A 21,962-nucleotide genomic window follows, 5' to 3' on the forward strand; every position below is an offset into this window, starting at 1 on the left:
GCTTATGATCTGATACGAACTTCGACAATGCTGAGTGTTTGATCCCTTACATAAAGAGTTATAAATTGTGATTGGGCAAAGTGATGCCAAGCCTCCATGCATGCATGTTTGCCCAGGCAGTGTCAATCACAACCTTATTTCTCATGCACTGTATATTTACATATTCTTAATACCTATTAAATTTAATTTTAGCAAACACACACTTACAGTAAATTCCCTTAAACATATAATATGATACTGTCACAAAATCACACATATTTTTGAATACTCTAATAAAATTTACAATTTCCGTATGCAAACATATGGCATTTCTACTTACTTACTTTTCTTTTCCTTCTATAAGAATGTGGGGAAAAGTACCAGTAATTTTGGTGGAGGAGTTGAAGCTGTTTATACATTCTTTCAAAATTTATTTCTTTGGATTCATCATTGGAAGAATATAGACATATTATGTGATTCTAGAGCCACAATACAATCAGTAGTACCAGCAAATCAATCTAAAATGAACAAAAAATAAAAGAAATCTATTTAGTGATTAAAGAAATTCAAAATTTAAATAAAATTATAGTTCTTCATTGGTTTCCTGCACGTTTTGGTATAAGCGAAAATAACATTCTGGCAAAGAAAGGTTCTAAAATGAAACAAAAAGAAAATTATAATTTTTCATATTATTCCATAAAACAAGCTATAAAAATTAACCATTTTCCGCATACTGGGACAGATATGGCACATACAGGTTTTATATTCATATAACTTATAATATAAGAATACAATATTTGAAACTGCATACTGGGACAGATATGGCACTGGAAGAATAACTGGATTTGACCATATGTGACATCAGTTGAGAAAGAGAGAACTAGTTAAGTTATTTGAATATTAAACCAGTGTGTACAAAGCTGTCCTATGCAGTAAGGGGTAAAATAAAAAATAATTACAATATCCAAATCTTAAATGCTACAGTAAATTCTCATTGGAAAAAATCTACTGGAAAAGCTTGCTGTAGCCATGTTCAGGCTCTTTACTGCTCATGATTGTCTCGGTAAACATTTATGTAGAACTGACATCCTGTCTATTTCAAATTATGAATTGTATTTTGAAGAAGAAGAAATGGATATAAATCATTTAACACGCTGTGAAGAACTTAAACAAAATGAAAGTCTTACATTTAAATACTGTGAAGCAAGAGAGAAAATAACTAACTCTATTGTGAAATCAAGAGCATTAGATACCTATGTTAGTTTCGATACCGTTGATCATCAGATATTAGGTTTGGTATTGTAGGTCAGTAATGCGCTATAAATATTGTTGAAGGTGGCCAGCCTCATGGTCTAGTGGTCAGAGCTTCTGGCTATAGTTCATGAGGTCCCGGGATCGATTCCCGGTTAGAGCACAGGAATTTTTCCTTAAAGGGGATTATTCCTGTGTTCGTCCATGGGCTGGAATTTAGGTTAAGTTTAGATTTAAGACCTCTCCTGGCACGACATTATCATAATCATCCTATCACATCATCGGGGTAATGTAACTCCGCTTTCCAGGCACCCCAACCTCAGAAGTGGGTTACAACTAAGCCACGGCCAGGAGAGAAGACCAAAAATGTCGAAAAGACAACCTGGTGGCATTGGATAAAAAAAAAAAGAAGATACCTACCTACTTTTAATCGAGATATCAATGCACACTGTTAACTGCAATGTACTGCTGCTACTGCCACACTGTTGTGACCATAACTCGTATAGGAATAGACTACAGATGCGTATAACAGTTTTGGAATTTTGATAAAACGGATTGTGTATTCCAAAATTTATTCAAAGTATCAAATCCATTGAAAGTAGGATTTTCTTTAAAGTGGGGTTTCTCGAATGTGGAAATAAGTTCTATTGTTTTTATGGTAATTCTTCTGAGACTTTTGAAATCATTCCTTGAAAAATGGGATCATCAAAATTGAATTTTACTGTATATGAAAATTTTAATGAAAATATCGAACCTTTCATCCTTACAGCACATTTTGTAACATTGTCTGGATTATATCAGTCTGTTACATAGGGGTTTTACTGGAGTAGTGAAGTAAGAATGTAATTTTTATACCATTCGCATAGATCTCATTTCTTTTGAAATGTGTGTGTGTGTGTGTGTGTGTGTATCTAATGCTCTGGATTTAACAACGAAGTGATCATCCTTCTTGCTTCCCAATATTTTGATGGAAGATCCACAAATGTCCTAAGAGTTTCACAATTAGCCAGGTGCTCCATCTCCATGTCCTCTTCTCTGGTGCACAGTAAGCATTTAGGTGAATTCAGTACTCCTATACGAAATGTACTCTTATGGAATCAGTAATTCTCTCTATTGCTTCAAGAGAACAGTGTGTTGTGTATTGAACAGATAATAGCTGTTGCTTGTTATAAATAGGAGCAACAATGGCTGGTCCATGGTGGCAATCCGAGATGCTTGGATTCTGATCCAGGTAGACAAATGCTTTATGTCTCAGCATGTGATTCCTCATCACTTACACAAAAATGGAGGTTTGAGAGCGTGGACTTCAAGGCCCTCTCGAACTGGGACAACGCGGGGCCCAACTGAGTTCACAGGTTGTTCGTGTGTCATGGTGCTATTGTTATACCAGGGTGCAGTATCAGGAAATCAGTATTTCGAGTCTGCTGATACTTTTCTGATACTTACTGAAGTGACGATATGTTTCAGCAACTGTACAATGATGTTTTTAAACAAAAAAAAAGACATTATTACAAATGTTAGAACGTGGTTAGTATAGTATTTAGCTTTCGGACTAAGCCTGTTACTGTTATTTTTATGAGGAACTGTGATACAGTAACAGTTAAGACTGTTATTTTTTAAAGATTACCTGTGGTAGTATTTATATAAAGCTAAGGGGTGGAGGGAACACTTTTAAGCAGTGTTTAATTTGCAGGCAAGGAATTTAAGTTGTTCCTCTCAGGTTACATTCTGCTGCTTAACAATGAAGGGAAAGTAGGAATATATATATATATATATATATATATATATATGTGTGTGTGTGTGTGCTTATTGGACTGGACACTGCTCCAATGGAAGTATAATGCCTGTCACTTTAGCATGAAAAGTGTGAAGTTCATTGCAAAACCCTGAAACTTCAGTTTCAGGAAGTTACTGACATTTACTTTTGATGGTTGTCTCTGCTTCAGATTTATGGTAACACAATTGAAATATTTCAAGGCTTATGACTCATATTTGTAGGTTATATATTGAAATCCCTTTTAACTGTCACCCAATTAACCACCAGTACCAAAACAAAATCACTTAAAAACAAACCTATTCAATTGCCATAATTTCACAGCCTGGCCGTCAGTGTTGCCACATTAGTAAGTTCGTGCAAACATTCATGTTCAGTGAATATTCGAACCTAAATTAGTGTACTATTTATGTTGTGTGATGTATTTTTATAAGGAAAATCCACACCGTTTTTATGCTTTTTATGAAGAAAATCGACAGTTCTTATGTTTACTTAGTTATGATTAAGTGATTGAGGAATGAGCTCAGTGGCAGCTCCTGCATATTTCTTAAGAGGAGGAAAGAAGTTGACAGCACGAAATGACACCTTCTTGAATGAAACATGCTACAAATTAGCCTACATGCATACATGTAAGACCAGGTAGTGTTGGGGTTGGCCTTCCCTTCTGTATAGCAATAATCTGTTCTTGTAAACTGAGTTTCCTAAATAATTGTCCTAAATATATAATGTTTTCACTTCCATTCATTGTTGAATAATTGCGAAAATTAACAATTACAATGAAATTCACAACCTCGTAGCATTTTTCGAGCATACTACAGCATCACACGTGTTGGAAGAGACTAGCTACTAACTCGTAACCGGAACCGTTTTACGGAAATGGGAATGGGAAATGATCTGAGGAAAGCGAGAACACTGCACCCACCCACGTGGTCTGTGTTGCCACATGTACATTTTACAAGTTCATTATCACATGCTTTTGAAGAATGTCAGTTCTTGTAAAGTCATACTATCATTATTGTTCAAATCTCCCGGTGGCCGATTAATTTTTTATGTTAAAAATGATGTAGTTTGGAGTATCTACTTTCAGTTTCAAATATATTTGTTCAAAACTGACAACTTGGCTGTTGCCCTGTCTAGTAAACAATGAATAGAAGTGAATTTCAGGGGCCAACTTCGTAGAACTACTTCCTCTTTGTTTTACATAAACCCGAATTTAACTTTCAAATATCCACGAAAGTTTTAAACCATGAATAGTAGCCTATATAAAGTGCAATGAATAATATTTTTGATTTATAATTAAAAAAAAGTTTACATTATGTCTTTCATAGTGTTGCGTTAAAACTGTTTTTGTTGTGTCTCCTTCTAGATGTGTTATAGTCTGGTTGAATGCAGCATCGTTAGGTGGCAGCGGTAGCTAGCTTGCTGCACGACCAGTCGGTTTCTATTTCCCGCCCATGCGCTGATTCAGAGGAGGATCTCCTCCCTCTCCGTACATTTACTTGCTTTAAAACTCTGCTTCTTTCTCTGGCCACTAGTGCGCTGTTGTCTATGTGTGTTAACTGCAGTATAGGAGGAATGGAGTGCCTTTCCTCTACACAGACAATCTCGCATCTTTGTCACAGTTTTCTACAGCACATGAGCGCGCGTTGTTTAAAACTTGATCAGCCGAGTTTTTCTTGTAGCTGTGAACTTAAAAATTATCGAATCTTCCTCGAATTTCAAGGCACATATTTTATTTGGTATTTACTTTCAAAAGAAGAAAATGTGAGGAGGACGTTCCTCCCTCCCCTCCCCTCCCCTGAGGAACCGCCACTGAGTGAGCTTCACATGACTGCAGTTTCAACAGTTGGCATCATGAAATACAAACGGGTGATTTTTAAAACTATTTATTCAGTTATCTGGCAATATCTTGTATCTAGAACTAGCCTGGTCCCTTTGGTGCCGGTTAAGAGGGATTCTACTATATTTCACGGAGCTTCTTATTCTAGAGTAATTCAGATTTCATTCAGTGTTTGTCTGTTAAGGGCACAGACTCCCTCAAAGTCTTCAGGTCCTTTTCAGAGTAAAAATCTGAATAGCAGTGTTCTTCGACATCATCTTATTGTATCATAAAAGATGGAGTCACAGTTGAGTTGAGTAAAACTGTATTGTAACGAAACCCATGAAAAGTTGTAGAATCTGAAAAATAGATTTGAACACATCTAAATTGCTAGTGTACCATGGTAACTTAGTGCTAGAGCACTTGAGTTATAAGCCCAGGTTCAAATTCCCTACAACTAAGATGGAAGTTATGTCAAGTCGATCACATGCTCACTCGCTGTACTGTAGATAGTACAAGTATTTTGTACTGAAGAATAACAGATAGTGCTGTAACCTGTATAGTCGACATCTAGCAGCCTGCAGTGTCCATGCGAGAGCAGGAGAGAGGGGACAGATACTCTGCTCCCTGGTAACCATGACAACAGCAGTTAAACTAATAAGATAGCTGGTTAGCGGAGTGTTTAAACTTAACTAGAACTCTCAAGGGGAGCTGAATTTGGAGATGTCCTACCCATCGCTGACAACTGTACTGCTAGTCATGGCTGCTTTCGGCTGTATTGGCAAGCTCACTCTCTTTTTCTCTCTTCTTTGTTTTAGAAAAATGAGTCACGTGTTGTTAGTTTTCTCTCCCTGAGTAAAAGTTTTCTTTTATGTTGGTAGATTTTTCTCTTGTGTACGGGTGTTCCTGTTATTTTTTCTTTTGTATTACGAGATATTTATTTATACAGTATATTAAATATATCGAGAGTTTAGAAACAAATGCAGATTTAAAAGACATGTTGGTTCAGAAAAGTGTGAATACAATTAATAATTATATATAATAAATAAATAAATTTTCAGTCATATACACTTTTCAGTTTGTGAGGTCAGATAATCTGTTACATCACAAAACATGTAACGTCGGGTGAAACACGCCTCCTTGTCTGGATGTAAACAACTGAACAACTATACAAATATGGCATTCACCACGACAAATTAGACTGCGTGCTCTCCTACCAACAGCATTTGCACAACAGCTTTTTCCATCCCTTTTAAATTTATATATTACATATAGCATTTTAACATAGTTAATATTAATTTTAATGATATGACTTAATGAGAATATTTAGCCGTAATTGTATAAGGTTAATATCATGCTGTGCCTTTCCTTGTTTTATATACATACGAGAATTTAGCATCAGTGTTCAGCTTTACCATGTACAGTTTACTCAAGAGGCACGAAACTTACATACTTGTAAATGCCAGCATGTGCATTACTTACTATATTATTAATTGTTAGATCAACTATCACCTAATTTAAAATTGTTTGCTTCTCATGCACCTGATGATGACTTTTTAAAGTCGAAAATATTAGTGACTTTGTATTAAATATTGTGATGTAACAGATTATCTGACCTCACAAACTGAAAAGTGTATATGACTGAAAATTTATTTATTTATTATATATAATTATTAATTAAATGCAGATTTGTCTAGCTTCTTCTAGTAGCAGTTGTTCAGTATGTTATGACCTAATTGATCGGTTTGCAAAGAAAGAGGATCATGGAGTGAATTTGCTGTAAAATTAGGCTATGTAATAGTAATGAGCAAGCCCCAGATTCTTAGGTTCGAAACCATTTTTTGCTATCTCGTTACTCTCGAAATATTGCTTTTCTTATTCGTTTTATGTAGAACATTATTAAATTTAATATGACCTAAAAGATCTAATTCGTAGGTTAGGACTTAAAATGTCCTAAAGAGACCTAATTCATATTAGCAGCACTACTTAAATGAGTGGTTAGCGAGTGTAATAATTTAATAAAGATACAGTGTTGTAAACATAACAGACTATTAATATGTATTAATATTGGTAAATAGTTCCATAAAACATTCCATCATCACCACGTGAATCAGCAGGCTACTTTTTAGATTTATATTGTTAGGCCTATAATAATGAATATTTGAATGTAACTCTAAGAGTATTGTAATATGTTAACAGTATGTTGTTTATTTTTTATTTCTTTTCCCCATAAAATCATATGAATTCCTAAACATAAGATTTAAAGTTCTAAAAAAGTACTAAAACATAGATTGGAAAATTAATTTTAATTTCTTAAAACCTATAAATTCTGCGCTTGGTAATGAGGTACATGACAGGCCTTATATTTTTAATACATGTAATGCAAACTCTCATCAGTCATGTCTTGGCTTCGTCAACTTTCAAACCCACCATCCGCCACTGGTATAAGCTGCATTTTTTCCAGAAAATTGAGTATAATTTGTGTGCTGCTTATACTGGAAATCTTAAAACACATATTTTATTTATTGAAAATATTTTTTATTAGTGGTACCTTCGTTTTTGCATGCTTGTATTATTTATCATCATTTATCAGTTTTCTTGGGCTATTGGACTCATTGACACCAGACTGGGTTGTCTTCACTTCATCCATTGCGTTAGAATTGAACTTCACCTTGAAATTTTTACGACCATATTAGTGGGTATTGATTTCCATGCTGACATAATCGACTCATACATTTGCTCAAATGAAGTGGAGCTTTCTTCAGGCAACCAGCCAGTGTCATTTCTATTAGTGCTGTACTGTAATCTATTGGGGTCCCCTATATGAAATAAAAGTAAGCACACCTTAATGGAAAGTATATTTCTATATAATAAACATAGGTTGGTACCTAAATAAATTGACATAAATTTGGGTACATAATATTGTAGATATTTATTGTAGTACAATAAACTGATTAAATTAAAAAATGAATTTATGAACACTGGGTATTCTAACTTCATTAAATTGTTTGTATGGTGATTAAAATTTGAAATATTTGTCACTTGTTTTTGCTGATGCAAAATCATTAATTGCTGTTCTGCTAAAATTTGTTTTTTCATTTTTAATGGACAGCAAAATGGACAATCTTACCCTGTAAGCTATGTAGACAGTTTCGAAAATGATCATTCCACCTTGGGTACAGTCACTGTTAAGTAAATGAAACATACTGTGTATAGATCAAAAAGTTAGTTATTATAAACAAATCAGCCAATGCTTTAACATTCTTCATTTTTTCAAGCTCGTCTTTAAAGAAAGTTCTGATGGAAAACACTTGAGATTAAAATGATGGAGATGTATCTTCGGAAAATCTTTTGCAAAAATCATCTTCTGCTCTCTTCCCAATTTCTGGCTCTTTGGAGTTCACAAACATTGTGGTTGTAAATCGTGTGTTGCTCCAATAGCCTTCATGCCCTGTAAACAGTTGTTGAACTCTGAAGAAATAGTGTCTATCATTGGATAAGATACAGTTGCATCGAAATGGTGCTCTAAAAACAATGTATTATCTTGTTAAAATTGATGGAAGTGAGTTTGACACATGGAAATGTTTGATAGCAATAATAACATTGCCACTAGTGGAGTACTGCTTGACAATAATCGCCTTGTGCTCAGGTTGTATGCTTCCATTTTGTATTCAGCTGCCAACTGACTCCAAACCTTTCACTATCACAGGAATATCTTCTTCTTCATCAAGGGTGTATACTACTACAGTATTTAGGCACAAATGACCCATAAACTGGAAATCAAGTAGACCACAGTGTGATACCGGCTTTGCAATGCTACTGGGTTTAATTTCCTGAATTTTCTCGGGAGACAGCATGTGTCACAGGAATATCACAAAGTCACCAAAAGTCGCACACCTACGTCACTCCAAAGGAAACAAAATAATGGTGTCATGAGCAAAAATTCACGTTGTAAAAACCAAAAATAAAAATTTACAAATGATTATCAGCGTGTAGACACCTGCAATTCATTATCAATTATCAACTGTTGTTAACAGTGGTAAAAATGTTCATTTGTTACAAATGTTCGTTGATAGTTAATAGTAGTATTGATAATTTTAATACTTAAAGATAATGTTTTGACAGTAAAATTACAAATACCCAGAAAACTCATAAATCAGACTTTCAGGAATTAACATTTCAATTGCTGCCACAAACATAAAAAATAATTAAACAGCTTTACTAAAATATAATATAATATTTGTCTTCGTCATTTTTAAGTAAGACTTCTTCCTGGGGGAGGGGGTGTTGTTTCTTGAGTAGGATTCCCAGTGGAGATAGGCACCTTTTCCCTGTTGTAAATGTTATTAAGCTTTTCACTTGTTGTGTTGATGTACACCCTTAGATAAATTCCAAACAAGGAGAAAAATACATAGCAAAATAATATTTGAAAGCTCTTTACTGAGTGCTGAGTGCTACTTTCCTTTCTGGGCTCTGTAACTGGACGAAGACTGTGATAGTTGCTATCTATGTTGTTACAGACAAATGTATTGACTGGCTTAATTGTCTCCCCATTTAATGTTCATGCTAGTTGATGGCTTTTTCAGTTTTTTCTCTGCAAAATTTACACAAGTCCCTTAAGTGTGAATGAAATGAGACAAGTTGTCTTCAGGCTAGGAGCTCACATAAATGTTAACGGGCCACTATACTGAAATTTCCAAGTTCCATATTGTAAAGGATTCACGATAGTGAAATAAATAACTTCCATATTTATCAAGCTAGATTCATCAAATTGTGATCACTGGTATATCTAGTTATTAATGACAAATGTACAACATTTCATCCACCTGTGATAAGTGGTTTGCATTTTATAATATTTTATTAAAATATTGAATCACTTTATATAAAAAGTCCCTTGCTTCACAGTTTACATTATTCTTAACTGATATTCACTTATATGGATATACTATAGGATTTTGCTGTAAAATTAATCAGTAAATTACTAGAATTTTTTTATTATAAAAGAATAAAAAATAAAAATATTAATAACCATAAAAAATGTCTAGTAATTTACCGATTCATTGTGTAGAGAAACCCAATAATAATGTTTGTTCCAATGTATATAAAGAATCATATAGGTGAATATCAGTTAAAAATAACGTGAATTGCGGCGCAAGGGACTTATTATATGAAGTGATGTAATATTTCATTAAGGTATTAATAAAATGCAAACCATTTGTCGTAGAGGAATGAAATGTTGTACATGTCTTATTAACCAGCTACACCAGTGTTAAACGTCTTGTGAATTTAGCTTTACAAATATGGAAGTTAGTAATTTCAGTATAATGTCCCCTTGAGATGAGTCTTGCCCTCATTGATTCATTGATTCATTGATTCTCTGTAGAGAACAACACTATTACTGTGATTGAATCCAACCAAACAATGAAGTAAGCGATGGAGTGGAAGTGTACATTGCGTAAATTTAAACAGCATTTATCAGGAATATAGTTAAATATAAACAGATCTTAAACTAAGATTAGCCATCATCATAGCCTAGGCGCTCGCGAATAATGCACAATATCTCCTGTGTTAACAGGGAAAAACTCCACAAGAAATTTAACCTCTCAGGTTATGCCAATTTGGACTTGAACCCAGATTTTCAGTTTAATATTCAGTATGCTAACTGTACTACACATATTAGTCTTAACTGAACAGTTGGAGTGTCACCTTTCTACACTGGAGAACCAGGTTCGAATTCTGGCGAATGTAAGTGTGATTTGTGGTGAAGAAATACTTGGAGTTCTTCTGTTTCTCTATTAATTCAAAATATCACTATACTATAAAAAATCGTCTACACAGAAAACAGGAATGTATGAATATGCAATAGCAATTCAAGAACTTCCGATAGTATTTCATACTTTATTTTTTACGTGTAAACTGGGGCCTATGGGAGAGAGAGCTGAGACACTGGTTATTTTATTTTTTGTGTATTTGCACCAAACAAATCCCCATACAAAACTGTGACATCGATCTGACAACCTTTCCTTGTGCTATTAACACGTGAAAGTAATTATTATTGTATTCCTAAGTGATATAGGCCTAGTGTTAAAAGTTGTATAAAATGAATAAGTGTACTAAAGGACAATGTATTATAGCTGAAAAAAAAATAATTGCATTTCATCAGCATCCTCTTGGATTCCAGAATGGGCACTATTTTCGTTGAAATTAATGAGTTTTCCAAATAATGTAAACTTCGAATGCAGTGTTAATTATCAACTTCTTCTTCTTCTTCTTCTTCTTCTTCTTCTTCTTCTTCTTCTTCTTCTTCTTCAACTCTCAGGTGAAAGTTTTGGCCTTCTCAACAACTTTCTTCCATTCTTTACGGCTTCCAACTGTCTTTGTCCAGTTTTCCACCTTCATCAATTTCAAGTCATTCAGGACATCATCCTCCCATCTATTTCTTGGTCTACTCTGCTTTCTGTTAACTATTGGTTTCCATTTGTATATTTGTTTGACCAGTCTATTATTCTCCATTCTATTTATATGACCAAACCATCCTAATCTTAATGATTTATATGATTTATTATGTTCCTATTCTTCATCAGTTCATTCAGTTCACTGTTACATTTAATTCTCCATGTACCATCATTCATTTTAGTTGGACCAAACATTTTTCTTAGTTTGCTCTTTCAAAAATTAGTAGTCTGTGTTTTATGGAGTTTTTAAGGACCCATGTCTCGCTGGCATTAGTTACTACAGGGCTTATTGTAGTACAGTATAGCTTAAATTTGGACTGTTTAGATATCAATTTACTTCTAAATAACTGCAGGTTGGCATGGTATGCTTTGTTTCCCATTACAATTCTTTCTCTTATTTCTTCCTCAATGGCGTTGTTGTTATTAACAGTTGATCCAAGATATTTGAAACTTGGTACTTGTTGAATCATTTTATCATTTATTTTAAAATCTCCTAAAGTTTCTCTTTTTGTGCTACATTTTAAGAATTTTGTTTTCTTGTCATTAATTACACTGTGTAACAAAAAAAACCTTTCGGTTTAAGTAAATTTTATTCATTTATTGGATAAATTAGATCACAAATAAGATAAATTGGGTACTCCTACCTTCTTGTAATCGTTTCTCTGTTCCTAGTGGTCAATTATGTAATTTAATAGTTTACGTAATATTTGCTTAGCACGTTTTCTGTATTTTTTGTAATATTCATCTTATATTTATAGAGTTAATCCAATTTACTGCTTCACAGACAAGGTTGATTAATGATGGTGTCTCCCAGTGATTGTAAGCATGATCCAGACTGGTTTGCTACGTGTGCGGGTCTTCCTGACCTCCAGAGTGCTGAAGAACAGAATCAAGTATGCCAACAACTCCCGCTCAGCCTGCAAGTCATATTGCGGCGTACCTATGGGTGACCAAGACAAAGTTGGGCACCACATGTTGTGTGTAGGAGCTGTAGATTCATTCTGAGGCCTGGCACAGAGGAGAGAGCAGAAGAATGAACCAGCAGATCACCGGAATATCTGCTATTCCTGTGTTGTTGACTTATCCCATCACAGAAGAGGTACGAAAACAATGTGTAGGCCCTACCATCATCACTCAGGCCTATTGCACACAATGAGGAGCTTCTGGTTTCTCCTCCTCCAGGACGGCAGTAGTCTGACTTTTCCAATAGTGAATCGTGTCAGCAAGGAAGAGGACTTCTCAGAGGATGCAGAGGCTACACCTCACTTTCCCACTCAAAAGGAGTTAAACAATTTAATCAGGGACTTAGGATTAATAAAATCTTGTGCAGAACTTTTAACATCAAGATTAAAAGCAGTGGAACATTTTGGACTGGAGCTGCAAGGTATCCGGACAAGAGGAAGTGTCACCAAACGTTCTCGCAATACTTCACTCTCGCTGACAAACTGTGTTATTGCCACAATGTGGGGACCTGTTAAAGAAATAGGGTTTCCCTATGATCCAAAGGACTGGCAGCTCTTCATTCACAGTTCGTGCAAGAGTCTGAAAGCTGTCCTCCTCCACAATGGCAACAAGTGTCCCTCAATTCCAATTGCTCATTCAGCCCATCTTAAAGAAGATTACTCCCATGTCCAGCAGCTTCTGCAGATGGTTAACTATGCAGAACAACAGTGGAATGTAATTAGTGACTTAAAAATGATTGCGTCTTTGATGGGACAACAAGGTGGAAGCATAAAATATCCCTGTTTTCTCTGCCTGTAGGCTAGCAGGGATATAGCCAGGCATTTTCAACCAGTGAATGGCCATTGAAGACGGAGTTTGTGGTTGGTGAGAAAAACAGGTGGGAGCTTTCTGTGAAGGAAAACAAGATTCTGATGCCTCCGCTCCACATTAAGGTTGGCCTCATCAAGCAATTTGTAAAAGTACTAGATACAAATTCAGATATCTTCAAGTATCTGTCTTCCCCAAACTCTCAGAGGTGAAGTCAAGGGAGGAATTTTTGTGGGCACCCTGGTGAAGAAATTACTTCACGATGATGAATTCATTGTGAAACTTCTACCTATACAAAGGGGAACCTGGAAAAGCTTCCGTGATATAGTGAAAGGTTTCCTGGGTGATCGTAGAGTGGACAATTACAGGGAGGTGGTGTAGGGTCTTCTGAAGAATTACAAAGCAATGGGTTGAAGAAAGTCACTCAAGTTACATGTCCTCCAGTCAGATGTTTTCAAGTCACACATGGATGCATACTCATAGGAACAGGGCGAAAGATTCCATCAAGACCTACAACTGTTAGAAAAGAGATGGACTACCAAGTACAGTATAGTGGCGACTACATCTGGGGTTGATCAGAGTCTGATGTAAGCTGCGAGAGAAAAAGTAAGAAAAAAAAACACATTTTTAGACACTGTGAATATCTTTCCATGATGTGTAAGTGTTTTAACCTACAAAAGAGAGAGTAGGAAAAAATACATCTTTAGACACTGTGTATGCGTTTTTATGATGTGTAAATGTTTTAATGTACTTACATAACTTCTGCACATTTGCTCAGACCCTGTATATGTTTTCTGCCTTAATATAGAAAAAACTATTATTGTAAACTCACTTATATAGTACAAAAGGAAGATATTTTCTTGAAATTAAGAAAATCGATGCCTTATCTCTAAAAACAATTTCACACATGGGAAATTGATGTTTTCTTGTGTTTTGCAACATACTGAATTAGAAACAGCAAAAAAATTAACTTAAACAAAATCATTGTTACACAGTGAATTTTCAATCCATATTTCATTGCCTGTTCTTTTAGATTGTTAAATGTTTCTATCAAAGCTGGTTTGTTCTTGCAATTATTATTATGTCATCAGCATAAGCTATACATTGCCTTAATTTTGTTGTAATGTTTCCAGTTTCTTCAATATAAAGTCTATAACCAAACTAAATAGTGCAGCTGAGTGCAGATCACCTTGTTTCGAATACTGAACTTTTCACTTATCTTATTGGTCACCTTTATTTTTGCCTCAGTGTTTCTTAATGTTAGGACTATTAATCGTATCATTTTATTAGGTACTTCATAAAATTTTAGACACTCAATAATTCTATTTCTACATATTGCATCAAAAGCATTACTGAAGTCAATAAAGATGTTATATAGGTCAATATTAAAATCATGGCATTTCTCAAATATTTGTCTAACTATAAATATATTGTCTACAGCTGATCTGTTAGCTCGGAAACCCATTTGATAGTCATCCAGTTTGTTGTCTATTATTTCAACAAGTCTTTGGTTTAATATAATGGCATATATTTTATATGTTATATTTAATAACATAATACACATTAATCTATCTCCTTTTTTAAAGATTGGGCAGATGATTCCTTCATTCCATTGTGTTGGTAACTTCTCTTCTTCCCATATCTTTGTCATCAATTTATGCAGTTCTTGTTTGAGCATTCTTCCCCTGTATTTTATCAAATTCGGTGAGATGTTGTCTGATCCAGGAGCTTTATTTGTTTTCAGATTGTTAATTATATGACATACCTCATTAAAACTTGGTGAGGATACTTGTTGATCAATATCTATTTCCATTCCTAAAATTTGTGTTATTTCTGTTTCATTAGTAACTTATTTATATTAAGGAGTGTCTGGAAGTGTTCCTTCCATCTATCCAGTACCTCACTTGGTTGCATTTGTATGTTGCCATTGGCACTTTTACATATCATGGGACTCACACTTTGCTGACATTTGAAATTCTTAACCTCTTCAAAACATTTTCTTGTTTCGTTCTTGCTGGAATTTTCTTAAATTTTGATGATCTTCTCATTTAACCATTTTTTTCTTGTTTCTACATATTTTATTAGCTTCTTTCCTTTTTTGATTATAAATATCATTACTAGCTCTTGTCTTATTATGCAATGCTCTCATTCTTGCTTCATTTTTTCAGCTATAATATTCCTACAATCTTCATCCTACCACTCATTTCTGTGTTTCTTCTCTTCCTTACCAATTGTTTCATTTGCCGCTTCATCTATTGCCTTTTTTAATTCCTTCCCATTTGTTATTAACAACCTGTTCTTCTGGTAGGCCTTTAAGATTTTCAAACACCTTTGTTCTATATTGCTTAATTTTCTTGGTATTTTGTAAATTAACTTTATTCCATTTAATCATCTGATCAGTTTTCTGTTTCTTGTATATCTTTGGCAGTTTTTGATTCATGATGACTTTAACTAAAAAGTGATCAGAATCAATATTTGGACTCCTCAAACTTCTTACGTCCTCTATAAGATCTTTCTTCTTATTATTATTTATAACGTGGTCTATTTGGTTTACAGCATTGTGGTCAGGTGAGAGCCAAGTACCTTTGTGTATCCTTTTGTGCTGAAATTGTGTACTCATTATTATTAAATCATTTGCTGTCGCGAATTGACATAAGAGTTCATCATTTTCATTAATTTTTTCATGCAGTGTATGTTGACCAGTGACGTGTCTATATATTAATTCTCTTCCTAATTGCGCATTGAAATCTCCCAAGATCACAAGTGTCACTTCCAGGCACTCCCTTAACTAACTTTTCTAAATCATCATAAAACTGTTCTTTACTTTCAATGTTCTTGTCTTCTGTTAGTACATATGCACTTATTAAGGTAATCTTGTTATATTTGCTCCTGATTCTTAGTTTACACATTCTTTCATTGAAATGTTTAAAATCCATTGTTATTTTGTAACTTTTTTAAAACTAAAAAGCCAGTACCAGGCTGGCCTTTTCTTTTATCTGAACCACTATAATATAGAGTAAAATCTTTTTTATTTATTATGCCATTTCCACTCCATCTAATTTCTTGCAATGCTATTATATCTAATTTGGTCTGAGTTATTTGATCTACTAGTTCTTGCATTTTTCCCGGTTTAGAAGAGCAGTTACATTCCATGTTCCAATATTTAATTTACTCGTGTTCCTTTGTCTTTGCCTTAGTCCGATTCCATTTTTCCTTCTGACTTTCGTTTGTTGAGACTTTTTAGCAAATTCTTTTTTACAGTGATAGGTAGCTGGCCTAACGACCAACCCCCCACCTGGAGGGCCAGGGACTCTGCTGTAGGGGTTACCATTCCCGATTAGGCACCGGATTTTTGCCTTTGGACTTCCCTGGGGAGATCGCTGGTTCTTCAGATGTTTACCTGAGTTTTTGTAGATATCTTTCCAATGCATAAGAATATCTCACAGGTTTATCAACCAGCCAAAACCTCACCGGATTACCATGTGTTGTTGTTCTACATGTCGGGGCTTTTTTATCGACTAGCCAAGTCTAGATCCGCCATGCTTTTTTTATTGGGTTATTTTACGATGGTTATTTTATGGTCCACCACCAAAAGTTACCCCGCATTTGCTCGTATTGGGTTGAGGGAAAACCCCAGAAAAAAAAACTCAACCAGGTAACTTGCCCCGACTGGGATTCGAATCCGGGCCACCTGGTTTCGCGGCCAGACGTGCTGACCATTACTCCACATCTGCCATGTTCAGTATAAGCGGGGTCACCTCTTGCAGGATGTGGCGCTTCGCCATGCATGGACGGTCTTGACTATAGCATCCTCAGTAAAAAGATCTTGCAATTGCCTCCGCTTAGCCCTGGGTAGATGAGGACCAGTGTTGTCAACCCCAAACAAAGGTACTACCTCTATCATCCCCTTGACTCCGTTAATTATCAACATTCGTTTTAAAGCAATTACTAGAGAAACAGACATTTATTCCAATTATCCAGTGTCGAATTAGGTAATATATTTCTATTGTATTATTATTTGAAAAAGTTTTGACCCTTACATAGGTTTCTGATCTTTATTTTCAGTCAGTACGGTCTTACTACATGACTGACATAATGTAGTATGATAGAGAAAACTGTGAAATTTCAACTGTCTTCTTTCACTTGTTCCAGAGAAAATGAAGACACATGCAAAGAAATATAATTTTTTAAAAACCAAATACACGGCTGAGCATGTGAGAAGAATTGTGTTTATATTCAATTGTTATTATTATCAAACACTTTCCCTAAACAGTACACCATTTACAAAACAAATTTTGAATTGTACATATTACATGGATAATTTGTTAACTGCAGTCACAACATTAAGGTTCATCTCCTAACCACAGTATAAGAAGAATTCAGTCCTAACTATAATGAGAACACAGCCAACATAGTATAGAATGAGTTTCACCTTTCAGTTACAAAATTAATAAAAGTGGAAGAAAATCTTCAAGCCAAAGAATTTTGAAATTAATATTCTCAAGAAAAGTAAAGATTTGTGATAAACATCAAGTAACACGAATGCAGTGCGTGGCTCTGTAACTGCTCATAAAATGTAAGTTATATCAATTTCTTCAAAAAATTTAAAAATATGTTTTAAATATAAAATATGAAAACAATATTTAAATTTCCTTGAGGCCAGTTGACTATATTTTAAAATCAGGTCGATAGTATTCGACCCAAGTACTATCAATTTATTGTCTTATGTACAGCTTCTACTCACTACACTAGATCCATTTTTTCATTCTCTATGGAATTCACATTCATCTCTTAACGTGTAACAATGCTGTCTTCAACAATGTAAATGACATATTGGGTCGCCATTATGATTTTCTATTTCATTTAAAGCACGCAAAGATAACGTTTTATGGAGAGTACATGTATTGAAGAGCTCGGTTCGATTCCCATGGGACAACCAGGATGAACCTCTTCCAAATAAAGGTAAGCTTCCTAAGTTATATTACGAGTCCTACTTGAAAACTGCAATAATAAGTAGGGAATAAAAACATTTACGTTTTGTAGCGGCCATGGCGATTCTAGGAATAAATGTCTATATTATTGGGGGCTGATAATAAATTAAGCCTCTATTGGACAGGCACATTTAGAAACACTACCAAACACGTGGCGCAGTTTAAAAATCGCTGAGAACAATGAGGTTTTATAGTTTTAATACATGATATTTTTTTTGACCAACCTGCCTTATCAGTAAATACAAGCAAAATAAATCGCACAATGCAGCGCTTCTGAAAGTTTGGAATTCTGTGAATCGTAAATTTAAATTTGGAGAATACTGCGAAATATATACAAAGTCACGAAAATACGAATCAATAAAAACATGAAAACTCACCAATTAATATAATATACGGTATTCGTAATATTACAAAAGAAATATTAATAATTAAATTTCATTATTATTAATATCATTATTACTATTAAAGTTCTAAAAAGGAATGTAATATCAGTTTCATATCTGGATTCTCTGAATATCCATGAAAACAAATTACCGACATTGGCTAAATGCAGAAGCAATAAGGCTACAGCTTTCCTTCCTAAGGGTGAAGCCACAGTATTTCTGTTCAGAAGAGACCAGACATAAAATGAGTGGAAGACAATTGTGTAATACATCATTTTAAAGCTTGAAATCTCTATTACTTAGATCCATGGATAATTTTGCAAAAATGTACAGAATTTTGAAAGGGAGCTTGAAAATGTTTCCAGTGGTGTAATTTTGTGTTATGTATGGGACAAAGTTTAAAAGGGCTTAAATTTTAAATAATTTATTTGAAAAATTTCTACCTGTGTTTTTAAAGACATACATCTAAACTGACATTTTATTTTGTGCCTTGGCATACTACAGCTCAAAACCCATCATTTAACATACAGTATACATTTACAGAGTTTATATAGACCCTACATATTTATCACTGGAGTTTAGCATTTGCAACAAGCTTCTTTCCATTCCCTGTGCCACGCATTTCTGATGAACGTCTCTTTTTAAATGTTTAGAAATATCATATTCACCACTGAATTCACCTCTACAAACCTTACACTTGCCAAAATATTCGTTAAAAAACAAAAATTTTAAATGTAATTTAATTAAATATAATAATTACTAAGATCATACAAGTGATGTTAATTTTCTAAAGGAGGACTTTTTGCATCCTGCCTCGAATCGAAGTGGGACTCAGGATTTTTATATGAAAAGTGGGACATCTGGCAACTCTGTTGAAGTCTCTTAGTCGTACTAGAATGTGAGTCAACTAAATTTAAATTGAAGTCCCCCATGAGTATAACGTTCTCATATTGCGGCGTTACGTTTAGTAAGGAGATTTTGCTGCCTATCATAGCTCCCCAAGTGCATCACGATGCTGGACATCCATATGCTGGCAGTAATTTCATGAGAAAAGTTCTTCCCCCATGAGGACTCGCACCAGCGCGCATTCCATAACTCGAGTCCTAGGCAGAAAATAAGAAAGATTGGAGAAAGCTGAGTTTGCAGTAAAATACCTGCTCTTCGGCAGGACACTAAATGAATTAATGAATTATTAGAGTGGTTGGGGTATAAAAGCAGCCTTGTTTAAGTTACGCGCCAGTACTAAGCTCAAGTTAGGTTACTTGGTGATGGCTGCATCATATGCAGGATTATTTTCCAATTTAATTTTGAATTGTGATAAAGTCCGGCAGTCTCTGACGTCATTAGGTAACGAATTCCAGATGCGAGGTATTTCTTACAGTAGGCTATAGAACAAGCTTGTGGCCTAATGATGTGGTATTCATAAAGTTACAACATTACATAGAAATAAACTAAGAAATCATATGCGCAGGGTGGAAATTACTCGTACTATTAAAATATTTTTTCTAGACTATCTTGTCTTGAATTATCAGTATGGACTTTAAAACTGATATCATAAGGTTAGTTGAGCCATTTGAGATGTAGGTATACAAGATAGTATTAGAATGCTATGAACGATGGAAGCTAGAAATGTGTTGTGAATTCCATAGTTAAAATTTGTTACACAGTGTTATCGAAGTGGTCTCAACGATGACAGAAATTAAAATGATATGATATGTTTATTCCACATCAGTAGTGATGGCCCTTCACATTTCTGTATATGGTGCCATCATCCGGCTATTACATATAAATGACTCAGCTCACTTTTTTATTACGTCACTCACCTCTGTTTCCCTCCCTTCTTTTTCTATTTACCCTGCTCATTCCTAGTTATCTATCTTATTCTAACTAATCTCATTTAACAATACAATCACTTCTCTCAACCTCTTATTACTTGTTCCCAACATTGTTTACATTAGTTGAACTCTTTCATAGTTTTTAACGTATTTATTCACTTGAATTACTAACGTTCACTGACCACTTATTCCCATTAACCTACTCTGTATATTTTCAGACGAAGAAGTTTCTACAGTTTCATTACATTTCCATTCCTACTTTTTTTATTATATTTGTGTCACTACTGACGGCCTTTTCTCAACCAGGTTAAATAAATAAATAAATACTAAATACTAAAAAAATACTAAATAAATATTTATTATCACTCTCTGGTTATTACTTGTATCTTATCCTTTTTCGCTATCATCCCCTTGCCTTACCGTCTTTTCTGTCACCATCACCATTTTCACTTCATCACTTTCCTATGTTTTGTTACTCATGCACCAACCTCTTAAGTTATAACTTTTCTGTCCCCTATTTTCTTCCCACTGACATAACTCTGTTCGGTGTTGCTAATATTACTTCATCCCTTCCAGTTCTTGCAGAAGTTTGACTTCTTATCTTAGTAGGTATCTTCTTCATCTGTCGATCCCTTTTGTAATTGCTCACCCATATTTTTCTTCCAGCTGGATTCACTGCACTCTTTTTGCTGTTCTCAGCTCCTGTATGCCGTCCTTCTGTTCTCCCCTGTCTACCTGATGGCGTCATCATAATTTTAGTGCAAGCCTCTTGTTTCTTCTTTAATCGCTTGTTGACATCCTCGTCTGCTGCTGTTGCTGCGCTGTGCAAACTCTGGTCGCTGGCCTCTCTTCCTGGCTCATTTGACTCGCTGACTGATTCATTCCATCGCTTGCTATTATTTCCTCTGTGATGACCTCTCCACCTTCTAATTTTTCAAATAGTTCTCCCTTCGTATGTTTCATTATAATGTTCCTTATCTCCTCTTTCATTGTCCCTATCTCTGTATGGTTCAAATTTTCCAAACAGAATTCCACATCAAACATCTCCCCATTTATCTTTAATTTGTCTCCGTATAATCTAGTGAAACGACCATTTTTCCTTGCAGCCTTCATAAAAGAAATCAATATTCTTTTGCTGCATCTTACTTCATATTCAAAATCATGTTCCAGTCTAATATTTGAGTTTATTAAGTCCTTTTGTTTGTTCAAAATTTTTTCTTTTGCCATTACACTTGAGAATTTAACTAGAGTAGGACTATTTCCATTTTTCCCGATTCTGTATGCTTCTTTTATTTGTCCATCACTCACATCAATCCTGAACCGATCCCAGCAAACTTTCATCACAGTCTCGTATGTTTTTAGTGCCTGTTCCTCCTTTTCCTCGATTCCAAAAAATATTAAGTTCTTTTTTCTCTGATTTTCTTCTAGATATTCACCTTACTTTTCATTAGGTCGTTTTCCTTCTGTAGAGTTTCCAACTTCTTGTAGATCTCTTCAACGTTTGCTTCCATGTTTACTACTGCTTGGCTATTATCTTCAATATTCGCCATTATTACACTGCTACGCGATGTCGGTGTCAATGCCTCTACACAATATTTCTTCGCTGCCGAACTCCCTCTGCACACATGTATACTGATCTGCTGTTCGCTGTGGACTGAGAAATTGAAATGTGTTGAATTCCATAACTACTTGCATCCCACTTGGT

The 21,962-nt window shown here is 34.7% G+C and overlaps 1 protein-coding gene across 4 annotated transcripts in view; it reads left to right on the plus strand.

Moving 5' to 3' along the window:
• LOC138715529 (putative polypeptide N-acetylgalactosaminyltransferase 10) overlaps positions 1-21,962 on the plus strand; it is a 97,270-nt gene that overhangs the window by 68,281 nt on the left and 7,027 nt on the right. For 2 of the 4 annotated variants that reach the window (XR_011336381.1, XM_069848569.1), the window contains exon 3: positions 2,407-2,973. The exons of 1 other annotated variant lie outside the window; for it this stretch is intronic. Coding sequence is in view for 2 of the 3 variants with exons in the window: in XM_069848569.1 (XP_069704670.1) it covers positions 2,407-2,577 (171 nt within the window). In the remaining variant the exon portion in view is untranslated. Of the gene's footprint in view, positions 1-2,406; positions 2,974-21,962 lie in introns of those variants that run through there. One more of the 4 variants, XM_069848571.1, reaches the window with a different exon arrangement.

Source organism: Periplaneta americana, chromosome 15 (genome assembly GCF_040183065.1).
Source record: "Periplaneta americana isolate PAMFEO1 chromosome 15, P.americana_PAMFEO1_priV1, whole genome shotgun sequence".
Classification (NCBI taxonomy): domain Eukaryota; kingdom Metazoa; phylum Arthropoda; class Insecta; order Blattodea; family Blattidae; genus Periplaneta; species Periplaneta americana.